Below are 27,140 nucleotides of genomic sequence, written 5' to 3'. Positions count from 1 at the left end.
CACATAAATTATATTGGAGGGTTATTTATTATTATTAAGCAACGTTAGGTTACAGATTGAGAATTAGGCTCGCGCTTGTATGGCGAAGAACATACGTAAAGTCAGTCAAGAGCATAAGTCAATGAGAATAGTAGGAATACTAGGATGGGTCTAAGATGACGCCACCTGTGGTATAGCAATTATATGGGCCACACCGGTACCAACTGGAGACACTGGGTTCCCTCCGGGGTGTAAGGCCGGGAGGGGTAGAGGAATGTTCGGGTACCCAGTCTGAGTCAACGAGGAATAAAGAGGCTCCAGATACAGGAGCCAGTGCATGTACTCCCTTGATCAGCAGACAAAGCAATAGTTGTAATCCAATATGCTCGATAGCATTGACGACAGCTAGCCAGCCCCTTCCAAGAGGCGGGCCCGAGTGGTGATCCTCACGAGGTTAAATCCCAAACGACAGTGGAATCAACGGTGCTCTTCTCCGGTGGTCACGGTCCCAAAGCAATATAATACAACCAGAAATGGTTCTGCAATCGCCGGTGTAGATTCTCCTGTGTACATATCCAACGGTTCTCGCCTAGGACTCCTCGGGTGTGGGCACGGATTTAGGCCGCACAGCCTGGATAAGTGCACTAGCTAAATACACGACGAACCGATGGTAATGCTGGTCACGGAAGAACTGTAGCCGCACGATACACAATAAATGATCGACTATTACTTCACATTAGATTAAGTCGAACTCAACGTTACTGCGTTAAACTCTGACACTTTAACATTCTATTCGCACGTGGTTCTCAATGCTCTATTTAGATGCAAGGTTGCTCACTTCACTGCACGTTGACTCGTGGTGAAGGCTTGGACATTGAACTTGAACTACTGCTGTTTACACCTGCGCCGTATTTATACGTAAGGTGAATATCTAGTCCCAACCTCAGTTCTTGTCTCGTATTACTACGCAGACTCTGGGCATGTACCGACATGCCCGGAGTTGCCTTTGAACTTGCCGTTGGGGGCTTGGTCGTTGGCGCCTGGGGTCGCCGTCCAATAGGAGAGCGAATATTACTCTGGTTTGTACGCAGGTAAAGGGATATTCCGTGTATATATACAAATAATATACAAGGTATATCAAACGATACATATATATATTCAGTTTAATCTGGCCCTTCACAACAAATGTAATAAAAAAAGTCAACCAACGAACTCGATTCTTGTACCGGATCTCCTCTCTGGTAAACAAGAATACCCTGAAGACTCTGGCAGGAGCACTCATTCAGGGGTACTACGACTATGCTTGCACCTCATGGTACCAAAGCACCTCAAAGGCGCTAAAAACAAAATTACAAACATCTCAAAACAAACTGGTCAGACTACTGCTTGACCTTACTCCTAGAACCCACCTCACCCCTGCCCACTTTGACAACCTAGGATGGCTTAGAGTAGACGACAGAGTACAGCAACTTGCAATGGGCCTGGTCTACAAGTTACACTACACGACCAAGGTACCCATGTACATGTCAAAATACTTCCCAAAGGTCAGTGAATACCACGATCACAACACCAGAGGGAGCTCCACAAATCATGTTAAACCCAGATTCGGCTCAAATAAGGGACTAAACACGTTTCGCAATTATGCCACATCAATGTGGAACGCCCTACCCAAAGCTGTAAAGGAATGTGGATCACTACCCACTTTCAAAACCTCTCTCAAGGGACACCTACGGGAGACTGCAATTCAACACTGGCCCCTGTAAACATCCTAACCCAACCCCCTCCAATGTACAGTCATTTACCTAGTATGGTTTTGTCAATAGTCCAATGTACAATTTTGTTTGTTTGTACAGTGTCTCCCCCCCCCCCCCTCAATGTACAGTTTTGCTTGTTTATACAGTGTGCCCCCCCCCCCCCCCCCCCCAATGTAAATTACCCAGCATGGTTGTCAATATCCCAATGTACCCAACCCCCCCCACCCAACCTCCTCCAATGTACAGTTTCTACGTCAAATGTATATACTCCCTTTTCTTGACTCCTTCTGTATCACAAACAGTACTGTATTTGCAAATCTGGTATGTCATAAATGTATAGATGTAGCAGTACTGACTATCTGTATGTCATGTATGTCATATATGTCCTGATGAATTGAAAATGGGGGACCCTGATGTAAACAGGACGAAAGTCTTTCTCTGGTCTGCATCCCCTTACTGTATTGTAATTTGTACCCATTCTGCAATTTGTTAATAAAGTTTTCAATCAATCAATCAATCAAACTTGCCGTCCCACGATTGGCGCACATGTCACATGACCTGGCCAATCAGAGCGCAAAACGGTCGGGAACCCGGAAACACGGACGCGTTGGAGAAAGGCTCGGCTACACACGACCGGGACGTGCTAGCTTGTTTGCCGACAGGATTCGGGAAAAGTTTGGTCCGTTCGGAGGCAGCTTCCAGGGGAAGTACATACACCGGAAATTCACACTTTCGATCGTAGTGCTTTACCAGTCTTTATCTCACGGAAGTAAACGGCGAATTAAAAAAACGCCGTGTTGTTTGAGTGTGCTCCGGAAGTTGCGTCTCTGCGTTCCTTTCCGGAAAAAATGGCAGCTGTTGACATCGACATGCCGATGGAAATAGGAGTCCAGATCCACAATGAGGAGGACATTGAACGGTAAATACAGCGACTTCATCATATTGTTCAAACCCCTCGCGTTGTGTTTAGTTTCATGTGAACAAATCGAACGGCTGTGATGTCAATGTGACTCACTGTCCATGAAGCTCGCTGCCCGGCGGGGCCTAGCTGACGTTAGCTAACCAATGTGCTCCAGCTAACCGTTAGCATCACTAGCCGTCAAGAGACACACCGGCCGGACTAACCAACCCGTGCTAACGTGTCTCGCTGGGGAACAGAGACGCGTTTTTCTATATTTGTTGTTGATTCAAACAGTCAGTTTGCCCGCTAGTTTCATAAAACGTGAAACAATTGTGCATTCGGTCGGTCCTCGTCAACTCGTAAAGTCGGGAGGTTTTCCACTAGGAAGTTGCATTTGCACTCGGAACAGGCCGATGGTAAATTCCAGTGGTAAACTACCAAGTGGTAAACTAACAGGTGGTAAATTCCAGTGGTAAACTACCAAGTGGTAAATACCAGTGGTAAACTAACCAAGTGGTAAATACCAGTAGTAAACTAACCAAGTGGTAAATACCAGTAATAAACTACCAAGTGGTAAATACCAGTGGTAAACTAACGTTAATCAAGTGGTAAACTCTGACAAGTTCCATGATACCTGAGGTGACTCGCCATGCCAAAATGAAGTGACTTGGCAGCAGGTAAAAACCATACCCAGGAGCCCCTAATTTGCTCATGCGCCAAGTTGATCAGAAGCGTTTGGTCACAAAAACGCTCCTCTCTTGTCTTTTGGAGAAGGTTGTTATAGAGAGTCCTTGTAGCACAGAGTCGGGTTCACGTCACAGATTGCATTGCTCCGTTTGAGGAAAAGCCATAATGCAAGCAGTGCTGGGATTATAAACGTTGCACTTTACAAATGATTGAGTGAATATTGCAACTTTGCTCATTCGGTGCAGCCATTTACATTACCTATTTTCTTCCAGTGTCATACTATGCGGTTGTGCGTAGCAGATGCTGGGTTTACCAGCTAGCTAACATACTAGACCAGCAACACATTCACTTTGGATGCCACGGGTCCCGTGGTTTTAAAAGCAAGCGTATGCCACCACCCACTTCAATGATAGAGTGAATGAATGAGAACTTTATTTAACAGATTGCAGAATGGGTACAATACAGTACGGCTCAATACACACAATTGTTAAGGGGATGCAGACCTGAGAAAGACGTTTGTCTTGTTTACATCAGGGTCCCCCATTTTCAATTCATATAGACATTTATGACATACACAACATGCATGACATTTATGGCATAGGGACATATAGGTATTTAGTACTGATACTTTTGTGACATAAACAGTATTCAAATATACAGTACTGTTACCCCTAGATCCTGAGTTCTGGGTTTAACATGATTTGTTGAGCTTCCTCTGGTGTAATAGCACTTTGTGAACGCATTTACTATATCTTAAATTATGGCTATGTGTCTAATCTGGCCGTCGCTTATCAATGACTTGTTTGCAGTCAACATTGTCGAAACGGATTGTTTTTTAATCGGTTCATTTCCGTTTTATACCATTTTGAAAACGCTAGTTTCTTGAAACTTCCAGAAGATTTCAGAAGATTCTGTGATAAACGCCCTTTACTGTAATACACAAAACACGTTGTAATTTTTCGGCCTATTTATGAATCGTTTTCAAATAAACGCTAGATTATCGATAGTATATGACGTGTACTTACTTATGCACGTTATAGAAGCGGGCTGAAAATCGAATCTCGTATTTCCTGATCGCACACACACACACACATAGGGCCCATGTTGATATCTCTGTGAAAAAAGCTCTGATTATCCTAAGACTGGTAAAATAGATTCCTTACCTCAGATCAGATGTTCTCCAAAAAGATTATTCCAATTCCTGATCGCCATTCCAAATATCGATCGCGTTTATTGATCCAACGCTGGGTGGTCGAAACACCGATTCCACGCTGTTCTGAGGCTCCACAATGAATCCGATCGTCTCGGGTGACTTGTCTGAGAAGTAAAATGAGGAAGCAGGATTTTTCCCCCCATGCTTTTCATTCAGTCTAATCCAATGGGGTGCAGTACCACAGGGAGAGACGATAGGTGGTGGTATTTTCCCAATGGAGCTCAGAGAGAGTTCCAGTGGTAACGGGAGGCTAGATTGATGAAATATTAATGGAAATCGCTAAAAAGAAAACTATTAAAAAACGAGATCTCTCTCGGGCGCCCCAGTGGCGAACCACATAGCGCGCTCAGCCGCGACACAGCCGACCCGGGTTCGACTCCCGAACCCGTCGTTATTTGCAGAATGTCTTCCCCCCACTCTGTCTCCCATTCCTCATCTGTCTCTCCCTACTGCCCAGTAGAAATAAAGCGAGAAAACACCAAAAAAAACCGTTAAAAAAAAATAATAAAATAAAAAACTAGATCTCTCGTCTCTCTGGCACTCAACGGTTGGGATGAACTAATGAGAAATCTCGTCATTGGCACTCAAAGTGTTAACAAACTGCAATGCTTGCCATTCGTTTCTTTGCTGGTCTTGCAGTTGAATGTCGTCTCTATCTAGAGTAGGGTTGCTCTCCAGGTCTGTCCAGAATACCTCTAATCCGCCTCTGTCTCTGGGAAAGGAGTACAAACCCAGCAAACTTTTGTATGCCAACTTGTTTTAAAAGTGACATATTAACCCTTTAATCGCCAATGACGTGTTTAGACGTCATTCCTCGCCATGCGTAATCTGCCAATGACGTCGTACAGTGTCTTTGAGATCAATATTTCCAAAATCTGTCATGGCAATCATATTTCACCCACGGAGACTTGACTGGTGCTGTAGAGCTCCTCTCAACTCTCCAACGGTGCAAGACCGCCATCTGGTGGCCGATCGGCGAGGTGCCAAAACCGGAAGTGAGCGGCCGGAAGTGGTGCTCACCCATATTTAGACTCCAGCTTGATACACTGGATAGCGGTCCGTTGCCAATAACTCGATAAACAACATGATTTGGACGTATATAGTATTATACAACCTGGAACTGGACCAACAAGATCGACATCCCATACAGGGGAGGAAATTAGGCCACTTTACTCGCCAAATGCGAGTATTTTTTACGTTTGGCGAGTGATTCATGAAGAGCACTCGCCAGTCTGGCGAGTACTAGTAATTACAAAACAAAACAAAAAAATCATTCTGCAATCTGCTGATTCGCTCACCGAAGCCGAACTCTGACTCCCCCCTTGATTCTTCCCATTTGCGCCTCATAATAATCCGACCATAACCAATGAACATCATCGTTGTACAGATGCGCTCTAAGATCCTCCAATGAACACTCGTTTTCTAGAAGATGTCGCGCATCTAGGGGAAGTGGACAGACCACTGCGCGCAGACCTACAAACTCCTGTCACCGGCTTGACAACGTAGACACACTTAGACAAAAACACATTGTGGATGAAAATAATTGCATGTAGAGTCGTCGCTTTCGGATATCAGTGCGGTCTGACATGGGGACGAACAACAGCACACGACGTTCTCCTTCGAGTCGGATGAGAATGACAAGTGGACGTGAGGCTAACCAGCATTAGCCGGCTAGCTACCTAGCATCAAGCTACCATAACGCGCATTCAACATAGTGGACTATACTGAGCGGCTTTGCTTAAATGCAGCCGAGTGACATTTTATTATTACCGGGTTTCCCCCCATATCACCACTCGCCCATATGCCCTTCACAACGGTGATGTTGTCATACTTGGCATTCAGAATACACCTGCTGAACCCCTAGCGTTGTCATGAGATTCGGTTCCAATGTATTGTCATCATACAGCACAAGTACAGTACAACCAGAATACGTTTGGTATCCAACCAGAGTGCAAATGTAACAAGTCAAGTTCAAGTTGTTTTATTTAGCTATTACATTACAGTGAAATGCTTGGTTCTTTCACTGCCCAGCCCAGTCCAACCTAGACCAGCCCAACCCAGTCCAACCCAACCCAGCACAACCCAACCCAGTCCAACCTAGACCAGCCCAACCCAGTCCAACCTAGACCAGCCCAACCCAGTCCAACCTAGACCAGCCCAACCCAGTCCAACCTAGACCAGCCCAACCTAGACCAGCCCAACCCAGTCCAACCTAGACCAGCCCAACCCAGTCCAACCTAGACCAGCCCAACCTAGACCAGCCCAACCCAGTCCAACCTAGACCAGCCCAACCCAGTCCAACCTAGACCAGCCCAGTATCTTTCACTGCCTAGTTCAGCCCAACCCAGTCCAGCCCAGCATCTTTCACGGCCCAGTTCAGCCCAACCCAGTCCAGAATAGTTCCCTCTTTCATGTTAATATGTGATATCCTAATATTTTGAAGAGTAGAGACAGTGTGATTAATACATGTATGCTAATATTGTGGAGAGTAGAGACACTTTTTTTTTTTTTTTTGTCTTTTTCCCCCTCCATTTTCCTCCGATTTTCTCCCCATCCCAATGTTAGTCGTATGCCAATTCCCAGTCCCTTCCTGGTCGCTGCGCTTTACCCCCTACAGTCAGATCATATGGGAGAGTGGAGGCTACCACGTGCTTCCTCCGACACACGTCCAGCCAATCACCGCTTCTTTTCACCTGGCAGCGCGGATTCTCACTGAGAGGGCGTAGCGTGTGGGAGGACCACACTATCCCCCTCACTTCCAATCCGCGCTTAGCAGGCGCCCCGACCGAACTGTAGGAGTCGCTGTTTACAACGACCCGGACCCACCCCGCCAGCTTCTCCCACCCTCTGATACAGCCAATCGTATCAGTGCAGACGGCCAGCCAAGCTGGTGACAACCCCGGAGCTAGTAGAGACACTTATTAATGTTTTATGCTAATAAATATTTTAAAGAGTAGAGACACGGTGTGATTATTATTACTATGATTGAAAATCAATTTAGACGAAGACATACAAAGAAGTAATTATCACAATTAGCGATTTATTTTTGGCTGGTAAAAAATCAGTTTGGCTGGTAAAAAAAATCATCTACTCGCCAGTTGGCTGGTAAGCCAAAAAGTTAGTTTCCTCCCCTGATCCCATAATAACGATCTTTTTGCTCCAGTAGCATCCCCCATCGCTACGAGGAAGCTGCAGTGAGTTTCAGCGTGTTTGATTATTATTGTCCATACAAACTGCTCTGATCTATGTATCACCCATACTACATAAATGATTTAACGTGGCCACAGACTTATAAACCCCCCCCTCCGGTCACCAGCAGATGATGAGGCATGACGTTTAGGACCTTGTATTGTACAATTGAAATTTTTAATCTGACGTCAATCGGTATCAAACTACATTTGATGATCTAATATATGTATTTATGGCTATAACTCACGTTCTGCAGAATGCTGCAGAAAACGATAAAAACATATTTATACTTTAGACTAGGGGTGGACGGTATAAACGGTATACGGTATAAACGGTATGAATTTGCTCTACGGTATGGATTTTGCCTATACCGTGTAACCGGTAGTGCAGCTCTAAAATAGCAATGACGTCATGTAACCACAGCGCGACTATTTCACTGGCATTTGCCCCTAAAAATAGATAGAATTAGTCATAGATAATAGATATGTGCGAACTGGAAAAAGTTATTTAGGAGGCTTCGCGCAGTGGGCGTGCCAGCCCCTCCCGCACGCATGTAAACACGGGTCTACAGTGGGACGGGACGTCTCCCTGAGCTAACGTTAGCTTAGCTACCGTTACAAAATGACCCAGTCAACTATTCACTTTTAGTTTAATACATGATGAGGCATTGTCTAACCGAACGGTATCTAGTCGGCCAGCTACCGATAGCTCCCGACATCAACAAACGCTCCATCAAGTCTAGTAGAGAGTAGACGTGTATGATAGCTCCGTTAGCCGTTAGCTCACGTTAACGCAAGTTGGTTCACCGTTCAAAACGAAATGTCCCATTGAACTAAATAATTCACTGAGGCGTTGTATTAACGTTATATATCCGGCTAGCAGTAGCTACAGATAGCTCCTGATATCAATGTCTTATAACACTGATTCGATGCGTATTCGAGCTGAGGGCTTGTGAATGTGATTTAACGTTATACCAATACTAGGGCCCAGCTGCAGCGCCGGTGAATCCTGGCCGTAGCTCGAGGCTACTCGAGTATAGGTCCAGCTGCAGCTCCGGAGAATACTGGCCGTAGCTGGAGGCTACTAATGTACACACAGACAGTGGAGCTTGTTGCGTGGTGGCGATGTCTCGCAGATAATACAAGTACAAGTCTAATTATATAATATATATATTTTATATAAAAAAAAAAAAAAATTTATATAAAATTAAAAAATTTTTTTTTATCAAAAACGATGATACCGTGATATATACCGTTACCGTCTATGCTTCAAATTATACCGTGATATAAATTTTAGACCATACCGTCCACCCCTACTTTAGACCGTATTTTAGTATGAATGAAAAAGTAGAACGTTGCTACATCCTAAACGATAGATACTCGACGTTGAATGGGCCATAGTAATGTCAATTTAGCAATACAATTTAAAAAGTTATAGCCCTGCAAAGAAGGGGAACATCTCCATAGACTTACAGTGGTGGCAGAGAGGTGATTAAGATCAGAATAATCCCTGGCAGATAAAGGGTTAATACTTGTGATGATTTAAAGGAGAACTTCAGCCCAAAATGATCATTTGTATATCAGTTACTCACCTTGTGATGCTTTGGATTCATGAAATCAGTTTCTCTTTACTCATGTCTCCATGACAGGGCTGTACGCTAAGCTTTTTCACTAGGGGCACACTTGCCCCTAAATGAGAAATTTAGGGGCAAAAAATATTTTTTAGGGGCAAATTTTTTAATAACAATTTTACCATTATTAAAAAAAATATGTTCCTCCTGCCTCATTACTGTGGTCCTTTTATTTAACATTTAAGTGCGTTTGTTTTCAGGTTTGTATCTTTTATAATGAACCAACTGAGAGTGTGTAAATTACTAATAGAACAAAAACAACAAACTGTGTGTGTGTGCGCGCGCTTGTGTAGTGCTCCTTGAATGAGATCATCACAACACACACACACCATTAATCAGGAGGAGAAGAAACTCTGCATACATTTGTTTCACAATGAAAAGTGCTTTAGAAATCAAATGAATTATTATTATTGTAAATAACCTCATGAAAGGTTTATTATTTGTATGGGTAATTACCTGCTTCATATTTGTGATGTTACTGGTTTCAGTGTGTGCCTAAAGTGATCAATGTGTTGGGCCGTTTATAGAGATCTATGCCAATTAATGTTTATGTATATCCGGGACTTTTTTTATATAAGAATTGAGAGGTATTTGTATATATGACCTTTATTTTGAAAACTGTTGCAACGCAACCTTATTTACATTTGCGCTTTTGACAGTGAAATGTTCAGTCCAACTTAGCTCGAAGGAAAGACTAATAAAAAAGGTTTAATTGACTCGTATGAGGCTCTTACGGTAGGACTTTGATTGTTTATAGAAGTGGAATGTAATACTATGCAAAACGAGAAATAAACAGTGATTTTACCAGCAGTCATTTCATTTCATATACGGGGAACCGACAATTATTAGTATTATATTATTTGCATATCGTCTCATTATTAGATAGATAGGTTGATACTTTATTGATCCGCGGTGTCAATTTAAGTAGACAGTATTTCACGTCCTAATAGTGGGGTACTCACGTAATGCATGGCTGATCCTGAACGTTAGAAGTTTCCGTGTCCCCGTCAATCAATCATCACATCATCACGTCAATCATCATCATCTTATCATCTCTCCACATCGGACGTGGTTGTCATAAGATGGACTGATATCCACTCCGTCTTTTTTGCGTCTTAAATGTATTGAAATGAGGTGCTTCTTTGGCGATGCAATAGCTCATATTGAAAGGAAGAGAGCCCACATTCAGTTTCGTTTCGCTAGGAATTATGGGATTTGGTGTTGGATGTATAGACTACGCAGACAGGGACATGGTCTTTAATCGCACGATAGACTACAAGTTCCAAGTATATAGCGTGACCCAGATTCACTCCGCGCAAATCTTTTTTTTCACTCAGGCTATCGGTGATCGCAGTAAGTTCATTCATTGCCGACAGATTCTTTCATAGCACCACGACATTGTGTCGCACTGACAGCTCGCGTGAGTGGCGTCATCACACACCTTGGATAATTTAGGAGTGTAATGCGAATGCAAGGCTTGAAAGCACTACTCGCAAGCCCGCCCCCAGATAATATTTACCAATCGCAACGGCCAATTAAAGGGGCAATTCGCGATCATATCATCGCAGTGTACAGGCCTGCATGATGAACGTAGAATCCAAAAGAATGGTAGAAAATCAAGCGGCGGCTACGTGGCGTAGTGGGCAAGGCGCTCGCCACAAATGCGGAGACGCTGGGCTCGCCTGTTCGAGCCCAGCGCTTCACATTGCTTTCAGTTTAGCTGGTCGTTCATACTAATACACATTGGCCGTATTAGGGGGTGGGAAACTGATGGGTGGGGATCGGGCGTTGTGGACAGCGACTCCTACAGGTCGGTTGGTGCGCCTGCGCAGTAGAATCAGGAAGTGTCGGGGGCAGCGTGAGCCTCCCACGCGTTACTCCTCGCCACTGAGAGATCGAGCTGCGCAGGTGAAAAGATGCGACTGCTGTTACCTCAAGTACCGGAGGGGACTTGTGCTATGTATGACTTAGTCCACATTGCAGCCGGCTTGTGGGAGGCAAGAAACAGCGTTCGTGACAGGGGAGGGTTGAATTGGATGATACGAAATTGGGATGGGAGAAAATATAGAAAAATGGGAGAAAAAGTGGATAAAAAAAAAAGAATGGTAGAAAATCTTGATAAAGTGAAGTTAAAGATTTGGTTGCGCGAGCCGGATACGGAGCTGTTCTGCCCAATGGCCATGTGCAGTAGAGACCGACGCCAAATTCTCCCCTGGCTGGACCTCGACTCCGTCCATTAGTCCAAACATCAGAACTATTTCTGGGAGTCACTTGCAATATCGCGCTATAATTAATATAATTCGCTGTCCTCCTCAGATTGCTTATTCATGTGTAACACGCACGGTTATTTCCAGTGTTTACAGCAGAGCTGTCCCAAGTAGCTGCGGCTACCAACGTGTTGTCAAGTTATTGTTATAAGGAGCCCAGTCCAAAACTACAACAGTCTGCATACCCTTAACAATTGTGTGTATTGAGCCGTATTGTATTGTACCCATTCTGCAACCTGTTAAATAAAGTTTTCATCCATTTCTACTAGCATTAACTTTACTACGTTAATAGCCTCGATACTAACTATATACATGGAGAATGCCATTCACATTAGCATGTAGCTAACAACACTGGAGATCTTTTTGTGAGACTAAACTATCCGCTAGGGGTGCACCGATATGAAAATTGGCCACCGATACCGATACAGATTGTTCAACTAACACAATCGGCCGATACCGATACCGATACTTGTGGCAAAAAATAAGTATTTGTAATTTTTTTTTAATATTTTTTTTTAATTTTAATTTAATTTTTTTTAATGAAACTACTGTATATTTGTATGTGTATGCAGGGACCGAAACTAAAGCCCGCCGCCCGCCAGGGGCGGGCTGTTTTTACCTTTGGCGCATGACACTTAGAGGGCTGCCCGCCGTGTGGCGTGTAGATGTGTAGTTCATAACTTCATAACGATACTCTTGTGCGAGTACAGATTATAGCCGCTCGTCTTTTTTTTCTCCGCCGCGAGATCGTTAAAAAACTACAAGTCCCACATCGCACTCAAGTCAACGGTCCAATCACAGTAGAGTGACGTAACTGGTTTCATGAGAAAAAAAGCAAATTACCAATCGGAAGCTATCATTTGGCTTGTTTACTTCCATCTGCTCTAGTATATCGGACCTCCAAGAGCTAACGTTACTGTTTAAACAATGACCCAGTCAACTATTCACTTTTAGTTTAATACATGACGAGGCATTGTCTAACGGTATCTAGCTGGCTAGCTACTGATAGCTGCTGATATCAACAAATGCTCCAGCAATAGTCTACTCGAGTGCATAATACCTCCGGTCCCTCGTTAGCTAGCTTAGCTAGCTCACGTTGATCCATCTGTCCCAGTAAACTAAATTGTCTTAACGTTATCTACCGGGCTAGCAGTAGCTACAGATAGCTCCTGATATCAATGTCTTATAACATTGATTGAATGCGTATTCTAGCTGAGGGCATGTTGAATGTGATTTGACAAAAGAACGGTAACGTTATAAATAGGTCCAGCTGCATCGCCGGAGAATCCTTGCATGCTGAATGTAGGGTCTAGCTGAATATAGGGTCTAGCTGCAGGGCCGGATAATCCTTGCTGGAGCTGGAGGCTACTCAAGTATACACAGACAGTGGAGCTGTTTGCAGATAGCAAGCATTTTGACTTATTGCGTGGTGGCGATGTCTCACAGATAATACAACTACAAGTATGATTATATAATATATATTTTATTTAAAAAAATTTTTTTTATATAAAATATATATATATTTTTTTTTTAATCAAAAATATTTTGGCAGGTAAGAAATATGCTTGGCGGGTAGACTCTTCCCATCTACCCGCCACTGGCCGGTGAGTCAAAAAGTTAATTTCGCTCCCTGTGTGTATGTTTGTATTTGTAGGCCTCTTTGCTTACTTAAAAAAAGGAAACATCAAGAAATATGTTTATGGTATCACTATCTCCCAGTATCGTCTGGCGGCCTGCAGAGGGATACTATTTTCTCAACCAGAGCTTTCAACCAATGCAATGGAACCATTCTGGCGGCCTGCAGCGGGATACTATTCTCTCAACCAGACCTTTCAACCAATGCAATGGAACCATTTTGATTGACAGTCGATTCGGCCAATTACGCCACACCGCTAGCACCCACCTCCTGCTGTTCTTACCACCAATCGCAATCGGCAAGCGTTTATTCATTTTCTACTTCGGGGGCATGCCGCCATTGATCTGCTTGCGAGAATGCGAGTCAAACTCAGAACCACAACAAGCTAATACATTAGCTGCCCGGCAGTGCCCGTCGACCAGCGCGCTCCACAGGATGGCCAAACGAGACACAATGATTTTACTGCAACAAATGTTATAAAAAAACAAAGCCTTTCTATACATCAGGGTTTCCGTTAGAAAAAATTGTTGCCGGTCTCCGTGACCTGCAAGATTTCAATCTACCGGACAAATGAGATTAATTCCGGTCATAGTTTATTGAGCTTTAAAACAATTGATAGGCAGGCTATATAAAGAATGTCATCCTCAAGGCATGTAGATTTATAATATTATTACTTAAAACTAGGCTACTTTTGCATATACAGTCATTAATTAATATATTCCAAATAAAATAAGTCCCTCGATACTCCGTGCTGCTGCTGACTTTATCCGCGTATGTGGGCAGTCGGTCCGACACTAAACAGCAGTCTGTTATAATCACATTTTTATGAGCTAACTAATTCCGTTATATTGGACATTTGTATTAATTATATCAAGCGAAGAACTGAGAAAGCAGAGAGACGGCAACATTATCGTGGTTTGCGTGACGACTCTCTCCACCTCGCAACGACTTATTTGCAAAGAGTATGGCGCTGCAGAGAAGCTGATTTAGCTGTTATTGGCTCTTTTCTGGGAACCGCACAGCAGCGCCCCCCACCCAACATTGGCTGAAAATGGCTGAATTGGAGTACTGCTGGAATACTGCATTGGGCTGCTTGTGCTATGGCTCTGCAGCTTCACAAAAGTTTGCACACCCAGCACTAAGCTCTCGCTCGCTGACAACGTCGTTGTCATTATTAGAAGCAACGATGAAACAAATCATGTAATGATCGTTTCGTTCATCGCATGGGCTATTTAATTTTAGCCTGTTTTAATACAATTCAAATAATCAAATTGTGCTTAGACTCAGGGAATTATTTTCACCGGACATTAAGACCGGAGAGATGAAATATGTCGGACTTAAACAGATTTTGCCGGTCAAAAACCGGTAATTACCGGCTAACGGAAACGCTGCTATACATTTGTCTGGTTGAAAACTTTATTAACGGATTGCAGAATGGGTAGTTGGGTACGGAATGGAACCGAGCTATGAACGGCTTGCTTGCTATCTTCGGGTAAATACTATGCTGATGTAATTGAACGTGTAACTAACTATATAACGTTAATGCCACAAAACGAATGTTTGTGTCATTTTAACAGCAGATACTTTCTTAAATGCCATCCTCCCGACAGAGCGGTGTTGATGGGGAGCTCTGATGGGTTCGCTTGGTTGTGTTATTAGCATTGAACAGCTAACCGAAAGCTAGTGTTAACTAATGTTAAAGGTTTAGCCATAACGTTACGTTGGCTAAAGTTGGGGCTATTCATAATCCAGCAATAATGGCTGCAGACCTGCAAGCAAAGTACAGCAAGTTGGCAAAGGAGTATTCCAACGTAAATCACATTTTCACCAGTAACGTTAGTCTTCTGCCTCCCGGTAGCTCATGCTGCAACGGAATGGAACTGAGCTATGAACGGACTCGGAGTAATGCCTTGCTGCTATGGGTAATAATAATATGCTGATGTTATTGTCCGTGTAACACTAACTATATAACGTTAATGCCACAAAACGAATGCCTTGTTAATCATAAGTAGTAACTGATGCAGTAGCTTGTGTGTGTGGGGGACGGCGGGCGTTGTGCAGGTAGGTCGCGAGTGAACTTTTTTTTTTTGCCTTTTGACGCTACACAAATTGATGGTTATTTATCGGCGACTGCTAGCGGCACATTTGAGCTTATCAACAAATCAACAAATGAGAGGCATAACACACAGTGAATGTATCAGTTTTGTTTATTGCACTTTCTTTGCTGAAAAATAAATGCTACGTTGACTAAATTACTCACGCGAGGTATTTAAAGATGGTGGACTGTTGTTTTTTAGCAGGAAGTGTAGTGCCACGTTCAACCTTTCTGATTGGTTGAAAATGGCCTTCATGTTTGAACTACATCGCCACCTACTGTTTTGGCATTGTACTACATGTATATACATCACTCAGTGCTCAGGGGGCAAAACGATGTCTAACTTGCCTGCCATTACGTAGCGTTCTGAAGAACGAAACCGAAACTGAAAACTGAAAACGAAACTGGCCCTAATGTAACCGCAGCCTAAGCACCACAGCACCATGTCAGAAGAGACTGACAATAAGCACCACAGCACCATGTCAGAAGAGACGGACATTAAGCACCACAGTCATCCTGTCAGAAGAGATGGACAATAAGCACCACAGTCATCCTGTCAGAAGAGACGGACAATAAGCACCACAGTAATAATAATAATAGATTGAATTTGTAATGCACTTTTTGTTCGCTGGGAATGGGATCCCAAAGTGCTACACTACAGGGTTAAAACGGTTAAAAAAAAAAGTTATTAGTAAAACAAATAAAATACAGAATAAAAATAAGATAAAAATAGAACATACCGGTAGTTAATTAAAAACATAGTATAAACAGAAAATTTAAAAACAACAGCACAAGAAAATAAAAATCAAAAGCGAACAGTCAAAGGCCTTTTTGAACAGATAGGTTTTCAGGCCTGCTTTAAAAGAGTCCAGGCTTTGTGGTGCCCTCAGCTGGATGGGGAGGCTGTTCCACAGGCGTGGTGCAGCCGTGCAGAAGGCTCGGTCACCCATGGTGCAGAGCTGGCCGGGTATTGGGGACCTGAAGGAGCAGCCTACCTGCAGATCTGAGGGTGCGGGTGGAGGATTGTGGAGTGATGAGTTCCTGAAGGTAGAGGGCGGTGCGTCTCCGTTTATGCAGTTATGGGTGAGCATCAGGATTTTGTAAATGATCCGGGATGAGACGGGGAGCCAGTGTAGTGAGTGGAGGATGAGGGTTATGTGATCGTGTTTGTTTACGGACTCTCATCAGGATCCTGGCAGCGCTGTTCTGGATGTATTGCAGCTTTTGGATGCTCTTGCCAGGAATCCCGATGAAGAGTCCGTTACAGTAGTCCAGTCTTGACAGTCATCCTGTCAGAAGAGACGGACATTAAGCACCACAGTCATCCTGTCACAAGAGATGGACAATAAGCACCACAGTCATCCTGTCACAAGAGACGGACAATAAGCACCACAGTCATCCTGTCACAAGAGATGGACAATAAGCACCACAGTCATCCTGTCACAAGAGATGGACAATAAGCACCACAGTCATCCTGTCACAAGAGACGGACAATAAGCACCACAGTCATCCTGTCACAAGAGACGGACAATAAGCAGCACAGTCATCCTGTCAGAAGAGACGGACAATAAGCACCACAGTCATCCTGTCACAAGAGACGGACAATAAGCACCACAGTCATCCTGTCAGAAGAGACGGACAATAAGAACCACAGTCATCCTATCACAAGAGACGGACAATAAGCACCACAGTCATCCTGTCACAAGAGACGGACAATAAGCACCACAGTCATCCTGTCACAAGAGACGGACAATAAGCACCACAGTCATCCTGTCACAAGAGACGGACAATAAGCACCACAGCACCAGGTCAGAACAGAAGAGACAGACAATAAGCACCACAGTCATCCTGTCACAAGAGACGGACAATAAGCACCACAGTCATCCTGTCACAAGAGACGGACAATAAGCACCACAGCACCAGGTCAGAACAGAAGAGACAGACAATAAGCACAACAACAGCATCATCTTTTAGATTAGAGTCAAATGTATTTGTCATCATACAGTAAACAATAAATAAATAATTTATTTAACGTTAGCCAGCAGATGGTGGCAGCAGAACGTGGATGATTACCTGACCATTCTTATACTGATAACGTCACTGCTGGTCAAAACCTGTATGTACCCAGCCATTCTACAATCTGTTGACGTTTTCAAGGGTACAGTCAGTGAATCCTAAATCTCCACTAGGCAACCACTTATCAGTCCAACAAGGACTGGGTGAACTACTAGTTGCTACATTAAATTAATCGGATACCTGGTTGAAAGTGAAATGCTGTGAGTGACCATCCCTGCATTAAATGAATGGAAGTGTAAGAAAAATTCAGTATAAATTCACTTTATGTAGTAGTATAGCATTAACATGTTCATATTTATTGAAATCTTACAATTCATACATAAATGTTATGATGAATTGAAAATGGGGGAAGAAGTCCTTCTCTGGTCTGCAACCCCTTAACAGTTGTGTATTGCGCTAGCAATCAATCAACGTATTACCATAGTGTCTTTATACCTTCATCACTGTAGGCTACATATTAATACTACAACTCAAGAAGAATCAAGAGGTTTATTTGTCACATACATAGTGAAATGCAGGTGGGCACGCCCACATTGATTGTGCAAAATACAATAAAAATAGGCAGGCATAGAAAAAATAGGTAACACAAGATATGCATGATAAAAAAAGACATGCTAAGTTCCTGAAAAACTGGTTCCTATGTACACTACAATATACAATTGTAACTCTTAATGTATCTAAACTATACCTCCTTTCTTTTAAAGTGACATTTTGTGCAAAATACAATATAAATAGGCATAGAAAAAATAGGTAACCCAAGATATGCATGATTAAAAAAAAGACATGCCAAGTTCCTGAAAAACTGGTTACTATGTACACTACCATATACAATTGTAACTCTTAATGTATCTAAACTATACAATACCTCCTTCCTTTAAAGTGACATTTTGTTTAAAGTGATCATTCTGTACTGTACATACATCTGATAGTATTGTATATTACTATTGCACTTTACTGTTACATTTGCACTCTGGTTGGATGCCAAATGTCTTCGTTGTACTGTATAATGACGATACATTTTAATCTAATTAGACTGTTTTATCACTCTGGAATGGATGGGGGATACCACTTCATCCGCTGTGGGGGTCTCTTGCATCGGCCAGGGACCTGTTGTAGGTATAGGTTGCAGACCTCGCATTTCTCAACACCTTTTGAGAAGGAGTGTATTTGTGAACTGGACCAGTGTGATTGATCTTGCATGACAGTAAAGCACAAACAGTACTGTTGTCTAATGCCATTCTCTTTTCTGTGACAATATTCTTCACCATACTGAATACCCTTTCAGAGCTGGCATTGCTGTGTGGAATGCATAACCGAGCCTTCATAAGTCTCGCCAGCTCACTGAACCCCAAGTCCTTGCCTAGAAGGCCCCAAAATCTGTCGATTCTGTCTTCTTGGGGGAGCTGCTTGCTGTCGGTCACCTGGTAGTCGCCGAGTTCCAGTAACAGCCGATTCGGATTCAAACTCAACTGAGGGAACAGGGCTCCTAGCCTTGTCACTGTAAAACAAAACCATACAATACATTATACAATATAATACAATACAATACTTCCTAACAGTCAAAGTTGCTGACTGACGTCGTGTTTTCCTCCGTGTGCGACATTGAAATCAGCGTGGCATACTTTACAAAAAGCATAGATTGTTGAAATGTTGCTTTTCGTGAGGTACGGGAACGTCTCCTCCCACTTGGCGAGATATTTGCAGCAGCTCCTCTTGGCTTTCTTAGCTGCTGGTGGAACCGCACAATCCTCACTCAAGTCCATCGTAGAATGTAATACATTTCGAGCTAAACCCCTCCTTTATCCGGTCGCTCTTCTTCTTCTTCGGGTTGCAACCGTCTTCCGGTTTGACTTCCTGTGCTAACGTTCTAATCTACACTGCTGCCACCTATCATCACGGAGGGGAATTGCAGCCATTTTGTAAAAATGTATAAACATTTAAAAAAACGTGAACCGGGAAGAGGGCATGAAGAAGGTTGAAATACGTGACTCCCGTGAAAAACGTGATGGTTGACAGCTATGGTACAGGTACAAATACAAAAAAAAGTGGATGGGGCTGTTGTGTAAACCTTGTACTCTTTAGTTCACATATAATAAGAGACGGAGAGTGTGATCACGTTGACTGTTGTTTACTAGTAGGCAAGTCAGGAAGTACCGTGCAACATACAAACATGTCCGTGTAGCAACACGAGCCAATACCTTACAGGACAGGGGCGAGCGGGGACCGGGGAGGGACCTCTGTGTGTGTGGCATGAACAAATGAGATATCTCGTCGTTGGCATTGAAAGTGTTAACAAAGCAGTCAGGGCAATGGCAAGCCGAAAACGGTCGCAATTGTGGTTACACTTTACAAAGCTAGATGCAGACAACGCTCGCAGAAATATTATATATTATATATATATTAACAAATTGTTCTAAATAAATGAGTGATAATAAATCATTTGAAGTTTGGACTCATTCTTTACAATTGAGGTAGGTAGATACAATTTTTAGAGACTAAAGTACAGAAAAAAGGTACCGTTGGGTACCAGTATCGATTCACAGGTACCGGTATTGGTTCAAATGTGAACGATACCCAACCCTACTCTTACCTGATGGCCGGTACGAAGGTTAGGGTTAGGTATATTTCATGCCGTGTGACACGGATATAAAACATTACATTCAACATCTCTTGCCTCCGCAGTTTCTCCTGATGTTGGACCATATTGGTAAAGACTGTGTTACAATGGGATTATTGTTAGCACAATGTAAAGCCAGAGGCCCAGCAGAAAACAAAAGAGCATTTAGACAGAGATGTCCGATGGCATGAGTTGTGTTGGACTTTCAGCATGCTTATCAACACGAGGCCTGGAGAAGACATTACAATAACACTCTGTGTAACAGACTAATCTCAACTGTATTGTATTCTTTGTTTTCCTCAGTGAGGCGGAATGCTTCAAAGAGCAAGGGAACGCTCTCTACATCCAGAAGGAATACTCTCAGGCCTTCAACTACTACACCAAGGCCATTGGTGAGAAGCAGGTCTCACTTCCTCTCTCAGCCACGTACAGCCTGACCAGTAACATGCAGCTCTGTTTCCATTTGATCTAACTACAGTATCTAACAACCACAGCCTGACCAGTAACATGCAGCTCTGTTTCCATTTGATCTAACTACAGTATCTAACAACCACAGCCTGACCAGTAACATGCAGCTCTGTTTCCATTTGATCTAACTACAGTATCTAACTACAGCCTGACCAGTAACATGCAGCGCTGTTTCCATTTGATCTAACTACAGTATCTAACTACAGCCTGATCAGTAACATGCAGCTCTGTTTCCATTTGATCTAACTACAGTATCTAACAACCACAGCCTGACCAGTAACATGCAGCTCTGTTTCCATTTGATCTAACTACAGTATCTAACTACAGCCTGACCAGTAACATGCAGCTCTGTTTCCATTTGATCTAACTACAGTATCTAACAACTACAGCCTGACCAGTAACATGCAGCGCTGTTTCCATTTGATCTAACTACAGTATCTAACTACAGCCTGATCAGTAACATGCAGCTCTGTTTCCATTTGATCGAACTACAGTATCTAACTACAGCCTGATCAGTAACACGCAGCTCTGTTTCCATTTGATCTAACTACAGTATCTAACTACAGCCTGATCAGTAACACGCAGCTCTGTTTCCATTTGATCTAACTACAGTATCTAACTACAGCCTGATCAGTAACATGCTGCTCTATAATGTTTCCATTTGATCTAACTACAGTATCTTTTTTTTCTTATCCACTTTTTCTCCCATTTTCTATATCTTTCTCCCATCCCAATTTCGTATCATCCAATTCAACCCTCCCCTGTCACGAACGCTGTTTCTTGCCTCCCACAAGCCGGCTGCAATGTGGACTAAGTCATACATAGCACAAGTCCCCTCTGGTACTTGAGGTAACAGCAGTCGCATCTTTTCACCTGCGCAGCTCGATCTCTCAGTGGCGAGGAGTAACGTGTGGGAGGCTCACGCTGCCCCCGACACTTCCTGATTCTACTGCGCAGGCGCACCAACCGACCTGTAGGAGTCGCTGTCCACAACGCCCGATCCCCACCCATCAGTTTCCCACCCTCTAATACTGCCAATTGTATTAGTACGGACGACCAGCCAAACTGAAAACAATGTGGAGAGCTGGATTCGAACACGTGAATCCAGCGTCTCCACATTGGTGGCGAGTGCCTTGCCCACTACACCACCTAGCCGCCTATCTAACTACAGTATCTTAACAACTATAGCCTGATCAGTAACGTGCTGCTCTATAATGTTTCCATTTGATCTAACTACAGTATCTTAACAACTATAGCCTGATCAGTAACATGCTGCTCTATAATGTTTCCATTTGATCTAACTACAGTATCTTAACAACTATAGCCTGATCAGTAACGTGCTGCTCTATAATGTTTCCATTTGATCTAACTACAGTATCTTAACAACTATAGCCTGATCAGTAATGTGCTGCTCTATAATGTTTCCATTTGATCTAACTACAGTATCTAAGGGGGCTTTCTCACTAGCCATTCGGGGTCGAATCATGGCGCGATCGCATCAAAATAAGGTGCGATCGTCCTAATGAGAACGGTCCCCCCGTCACCGGGGACGCTGATTCGCTCCAAACCTGGACCGCTGGAATAGGTGGTTTCGGGTGCGCGCCAGTGGGAGCGGGGGCGTGGTGTAATGCTTTCATGCTTGCTTGAATTTTGGACAACTGGACGATACCCACAAAAACTATATTTATGGGCAATTTGGCGAGTTCAGACCTCAATCAAACAAGCATGTTGAGCCTCACGGCTCAGTGGATGAAAACTTTGAGATGAAGCCACGTTACAAGCACAAGACTTCCCTGGCTCGCATTAGGCCTGGCAATTTTTTTGCCATTGCTATGTCTACTATACATTGGTTTCTTGTTCGAATGCATTTATTTCTATAGACCAGTGGTGCCCAACCAGTCGGCAGTGATCGACCGGTAGATCAATGACATGCAATATAATTGACGCGAGCAATGGGCTAATGTTAGCTGCTAACTAGTAATAAATAGGCTAAGCTAACTAGCGTCAGCTTAGCGTTAACCCTGGAAAATGCTCAAAGCGGACTCCACGACACCAGTTCCATTCGTGAGAAAAGGGGGTGGGTTATATTGACAATGCTTGACAACAGAGGTTCAAATATAACTTCATATTTATTGGTTATTTGTTACTTTATATCAGCATCCAGTTTCCACCACTGTGTGTTAAACTCTTCCTGTGTTGACGTTAGAGCGTGACATCATCGCCTACGGCAGCTTACACGCTCAAAACGCAAACCGTAAACAAAACCCGGAACGCCCCAAGACTGCAGTGTGTACGCAAACTAGAGGGGGGAGAGGGAGTGGGGAAGTTCGCACCCAAGGACGGAGCGGAGCTGAGTCGACCCCAAATGGCTAGTGAGAAAGCACCCTAACTACAGCCTGATCAGTAACATGCAGCTCTGTTTCCATTTGATCTAACTACAGTATCTAACAACTACAGCCTGATCAGTAACATGCTGCTATATAATGTTTCCATTTGATCTAACTACAGTATGTAACTGCATTATCTAACTATAGTAGCTAACTACAGGATCTAATTACAGTATTTTCACTTACCCTCGCAGAAAGGTATCGTGACACCTATTTTGACTTTCTGGAGATTGTTGTTTTTTGTCTTGAGTTACAGCAATCAGAGATTGCGGCTTTAAAGTAGGGTGACCAAACGTCCTCTTTTGCCCTCTTTTCATGCCCTGTCAGTGGCGTCCGGGGGGGGGGTTTATAAATTCATGAACATTTCTGGGTTTCATTGTTTTCACCGGACCATTAAGCGTGTACTTAAATTGCCTGGCGTGTTGCACAAAATACTACGGTACTCTGTTGCGTGTGACATAATCCCTGAGAATACCGCTTTGTGGGCGGCGCTACTACGTCACACGCAAACGGAGGAAGCGGACAGATTTGATTCTACTCTCAAATGGAGCAGCGTTGATTCTGCTCACAAAGCCAAAGCGCAAGTGTACATTTACAGATGAACTGCAGAGAAAATTCCCAATTTACCGTCCCGGTTGAGACAAATGGGAGGCGGAGTGCAACGTGTGCAAAGCTTGACCATAATTATGTTTCGGTGTGTCTAATAAAGGTGCCGGAGATCTCAAAGCTCACATGGACACAGAAAAACATTTAAAATAAAGCTGTGCGAGGCGAGAGTTTGATGGCAAAGTTGACCGAATTGATTGAAGTATGCAGCTATACAGAGGGAAAGAAAATCATTGAAAACTTTTTTGATGCCTCAAAATTATGTTTTGGTTTGATTTATGATGACATAAAATGCTTATGATACAATCATTCTGAGGATTATTTGTGTAATAAATTAGTTTTGTACTGTACACAAATGTAAACAAATCAGAAACTGCATAGTGCACTTTTATCAGTATCTGTGAGGTTACTGTTTTATAATTTACATTACATTGAAAAGATACAAAGATGTCTTTTTTTAAAGCTGGATTTTCTAATACAGAAGAGGCATTATTTAGAACATTAATTCATATTATTTTAGTTATTTATTTTGTCCAGTAAGACTTGAAAAGAGCTATTATTTTGTTATAGGTTGATTCTTAAGTTATTTTCCTACCATTGAGATTTGTCAGAGAGATTACTTTAGGCATAATAAAGCATGTTGAGTAACTTTGGTTATAGAGATTAGGCTTGGGCGGTATCCTTATTTTCAAACCGGCAAACCTTTATGTTATAATACCCCGGTGCACGGTATTTGACGGTATGACTTTCATTTTCATCAGCGGGGGGGGGGGGGGGGGGGGGGTTACGTGTTACCAAGTAAACAAATCATCGTCAGCTCTCAGAATGGTAGTCCCGCACCGGTAGAAGCCCGCACCGTTTTAGCGTTAGCATCTAGCCTATAGCCATGGCAGACTATTTGATTCCTTAAGGGCTAGAAATTGCCTGGGTTTTGGTCATATGCTCCCGAAATGCTCCCGTTGTTTGGATACTTCTATGTGCAGTGAAAACTACTCGAATGCTTTATAACCTAGTCATTGATTTAGTTCAGGGTAATCTAAGATTAGCCGCAGAGCTAATGCTACTTAACGTGAGCTAACGCTAGTTATTCAAGCTCAGTAGCTCACAGAGAGAGATAAACAGCTGACAGCGGATAGTACAGGACGGTACAAATACAATAAAAAGGCGGGTGGGGGCTGTTGTGTAAACCTTGTACTCTTTAGTTCACATATAATAAGAGACGGATTGGATTGCTCCACAACCATATATATCTATGTCCACAACAACACTGCTCTCGTCACAACGCTTTACGGTATTTTCACAGCACTGTCGCAACATTACCGTAAAACGTGAACACCGTTGTGACCCACTCGCTCCACTAGAGCGGTCTCGCCCTCTGCTGGCGCGTGTGTGCACTACACTCAGTGTGTGCACTACACTCAAAACTCCGTTTCACTGTTATAGAAACTGAAGCACATCTGTGATTTTGACGGTGACGGACGGTATTGAAAATCAATACCGTAGGTATTTCTAAATACCCTGGTATACCTTAATACCGTCATACCGCCCAAGCCTAATAGAGATATATTATTTTGTTATATAAAATAATATACATTTTCTATCCATACAGAGGAGGCATACTTAAAATATATAAAATGATAAGGCATCTTTGAGTAAACTTTGAGTATCATTGTGTTGAGGCTGGAGGTAGAGTGTCCTCTTATTTGGAAATCACAATATGGTCACCCTACCCTAGGAACACGCCAACATTATATGAAATGGGCTTACGCTCTTCTCCATAGTGTAAGATAACAGTGTTTCTAGCCTTTAATCTTTTCTCACTCGTCACCTGCTGCTCCGTGACTGGCCTACACGTTGTGTCATTTTACTTGGATATCTCATTAGCTGTCTCACACTGTATCAACCCCTGTTAGTACATCCGTAGAAGAAACGACACTGCAACGTGATCTCTCTTTTCATAAACATAGTTCCGTACGAGATGTAACCCATTCTGTAATGTCCTTGAACCGTCTTTGAAGAAAAACTAAATTCATTATTCTCCACCGTCTCTTCTCCCATTAGTCCAATGGTTCTGAGGCCTTGTCGTAGCCAACAACCATTCCCTGTTAGCCGAAGCTAGCGATGATGTGGCACTTCCCCTCCCCCACCCAGCCAGCGTGAGGAGGGATCTCAAAGTCTCTGATCAGCACGTCTGCTTGATTCCACGTCTTGTCTTAATCTAACTTACCCCGGAAGGAACTGACATCTCATAACATTCTCCCCATAGCAACGGGCCCCGCCCCCTCTTCTCGTTACTACGTGACACGCTACCATGGCAACGGCTGGTCACCTTTAACGCACTAAACGTCCTCTTCTATCGATGTCAAACTCTTCCCGTAGCTCTCTGACCAAACCTCCCCCACCAGTGGCCTGTTATCTCCTCTGTTGAACAACTCGGCTGACGACGACCTTGGCACTCACACACCCTGCTTGCTGCTCTCTACCGTGGAAACACACACTGGCTGCCGGCTACTTTTAAGATCTATAGATCCGTCTGAGTAGATGCTGTCACCCACCGATATATACATTATATACACATTGAAAAACATAGATTCCTTCAATAGTCAGACGAGAAGATGGATAACAATTTCCTCTCTCTGTGCGTTCAGTAGAAAGCTATCTAGCTGCAAGGCTAGTGGTCTGTATCCGCTTCCATTAATTTCCATTCTACAATGATGAGTCATTTGTGCTTAGCTAGGCTAGCTTTCAGCCGGATAGCTCTACTGAACACACAGAGAGGAAATTGGTATCTATCTTTGTCTGACTCTGGAGAAGAACGTAAGCACTCTGGAGAAGAACGTAAGCACATTTCATATAATGTTGGCGTGTTCCTTTAAAGTTCTGCATACTGTAAAGCCAGCCACTCCTCCTAGCAAGCAGACCCAGATATAGTCAACTGATTTTAAAATGTGTAACTAATATCTCATCATCAAAACCGTTGTGCCAATTAAGACTACCATTGCTTTGTTCGTTTGCTTGTGTGACCTGTATTTATTTTTATCTCCAGATGCATGCCCCAAGAATGCCAGTTACTATGGCAACAGGGCAGCTACCCTCATGATGCTCTGTCGCTTTCGAGACGCCCTGGAGGATTCCCAGCAGGCAGTGCGGCTGGATGAAGGCTTCATGAAGGTTAGACAGTAGTTCAAGCTGCTATTGGTTACTTATTAGCTGCTATTTGTTACCCGTTTGCTGCTATTGGTTACTCATTAGCTGCTATTGGTTACTCATTAGCTGCTATTGGTTACCTGTTAGCTGCTATTGGTTACCTGTTAGCTGCTATTGTTTCCCAGTTAGCTGCTATTGGTTACATGTTAGCTGCTATTGGTTACCTGTTAGCTGCTATTGGTTACCTGTTCGCTGCTATTGGTTACCTGTTAGCTGCTATTGGTTACATGTTAGCTGCTATTGATTACCTGTTAGCTGCTATTGGTTACCTGTTAGCTGCTATTGGTTACCTGTTAGCTGCTATTGGTTACCTGTTAGCTGCTATTGGTTACCTGTTAGCTGCTATTGGTTACCCGTTAGCTTATTGGTTACTCATTAGCTGCTATTGGTTACCTGTAGCTGCTATTGGTTAACTGTTAGCTGCTATT

General features: G+C 43.2%; 1 protein-coding gene across 1 annotated transcript in view; it reads left to right on the top strand.

Moving 5' to 3' along the window:
* The first annotated feature begins 2,348 nt into the window (after nucleotides 1-2,348).
* LOC311238142 (dnaJ homolog subfamily C member 7-like) overlaps nucleotides 2,349-27,140 on the top strand; it is a 51,728-nt gene continuing 26,936 nt past the window's right edge. Inside the window, exons 1-3 of the mRNA XM_084326149.1 lie at nucleotides 2,349-2,652; nucleotides 20,348-20,436; nucleotides 26,552-26,676. Coding sequence (XP_084182275.1) covers nucleotides 2,582-2,652; nucleotides 20,348-20,436; nucleotides 26,552-26,676 — 285 coding nt within the window. The 5' untranslated portion in view covers nucleotides 2,349-2,581. The remainder of the gene's footprint in view (nucleotides 2,653-20,347; nucleotides 20,437-26,551; nucleotides 26,677-27,140) is intronic.

Source organism: Notolepis coatsorum, assembly GCF_963971535.1.
Source record: "Notolepis coatsorum genome assembly, chromosome: 12".
NCBI classification, from domain to species: domain Eukaryota; kingdom Metazoa; phylum Chordata; class Actinopteri; order Aulopiformes; family Paralepididae; genus Notolepis; species Notolepis coatsorum.
This window is presented reverse-complemented; position numbering and strand designations above follow the sequence as displayed.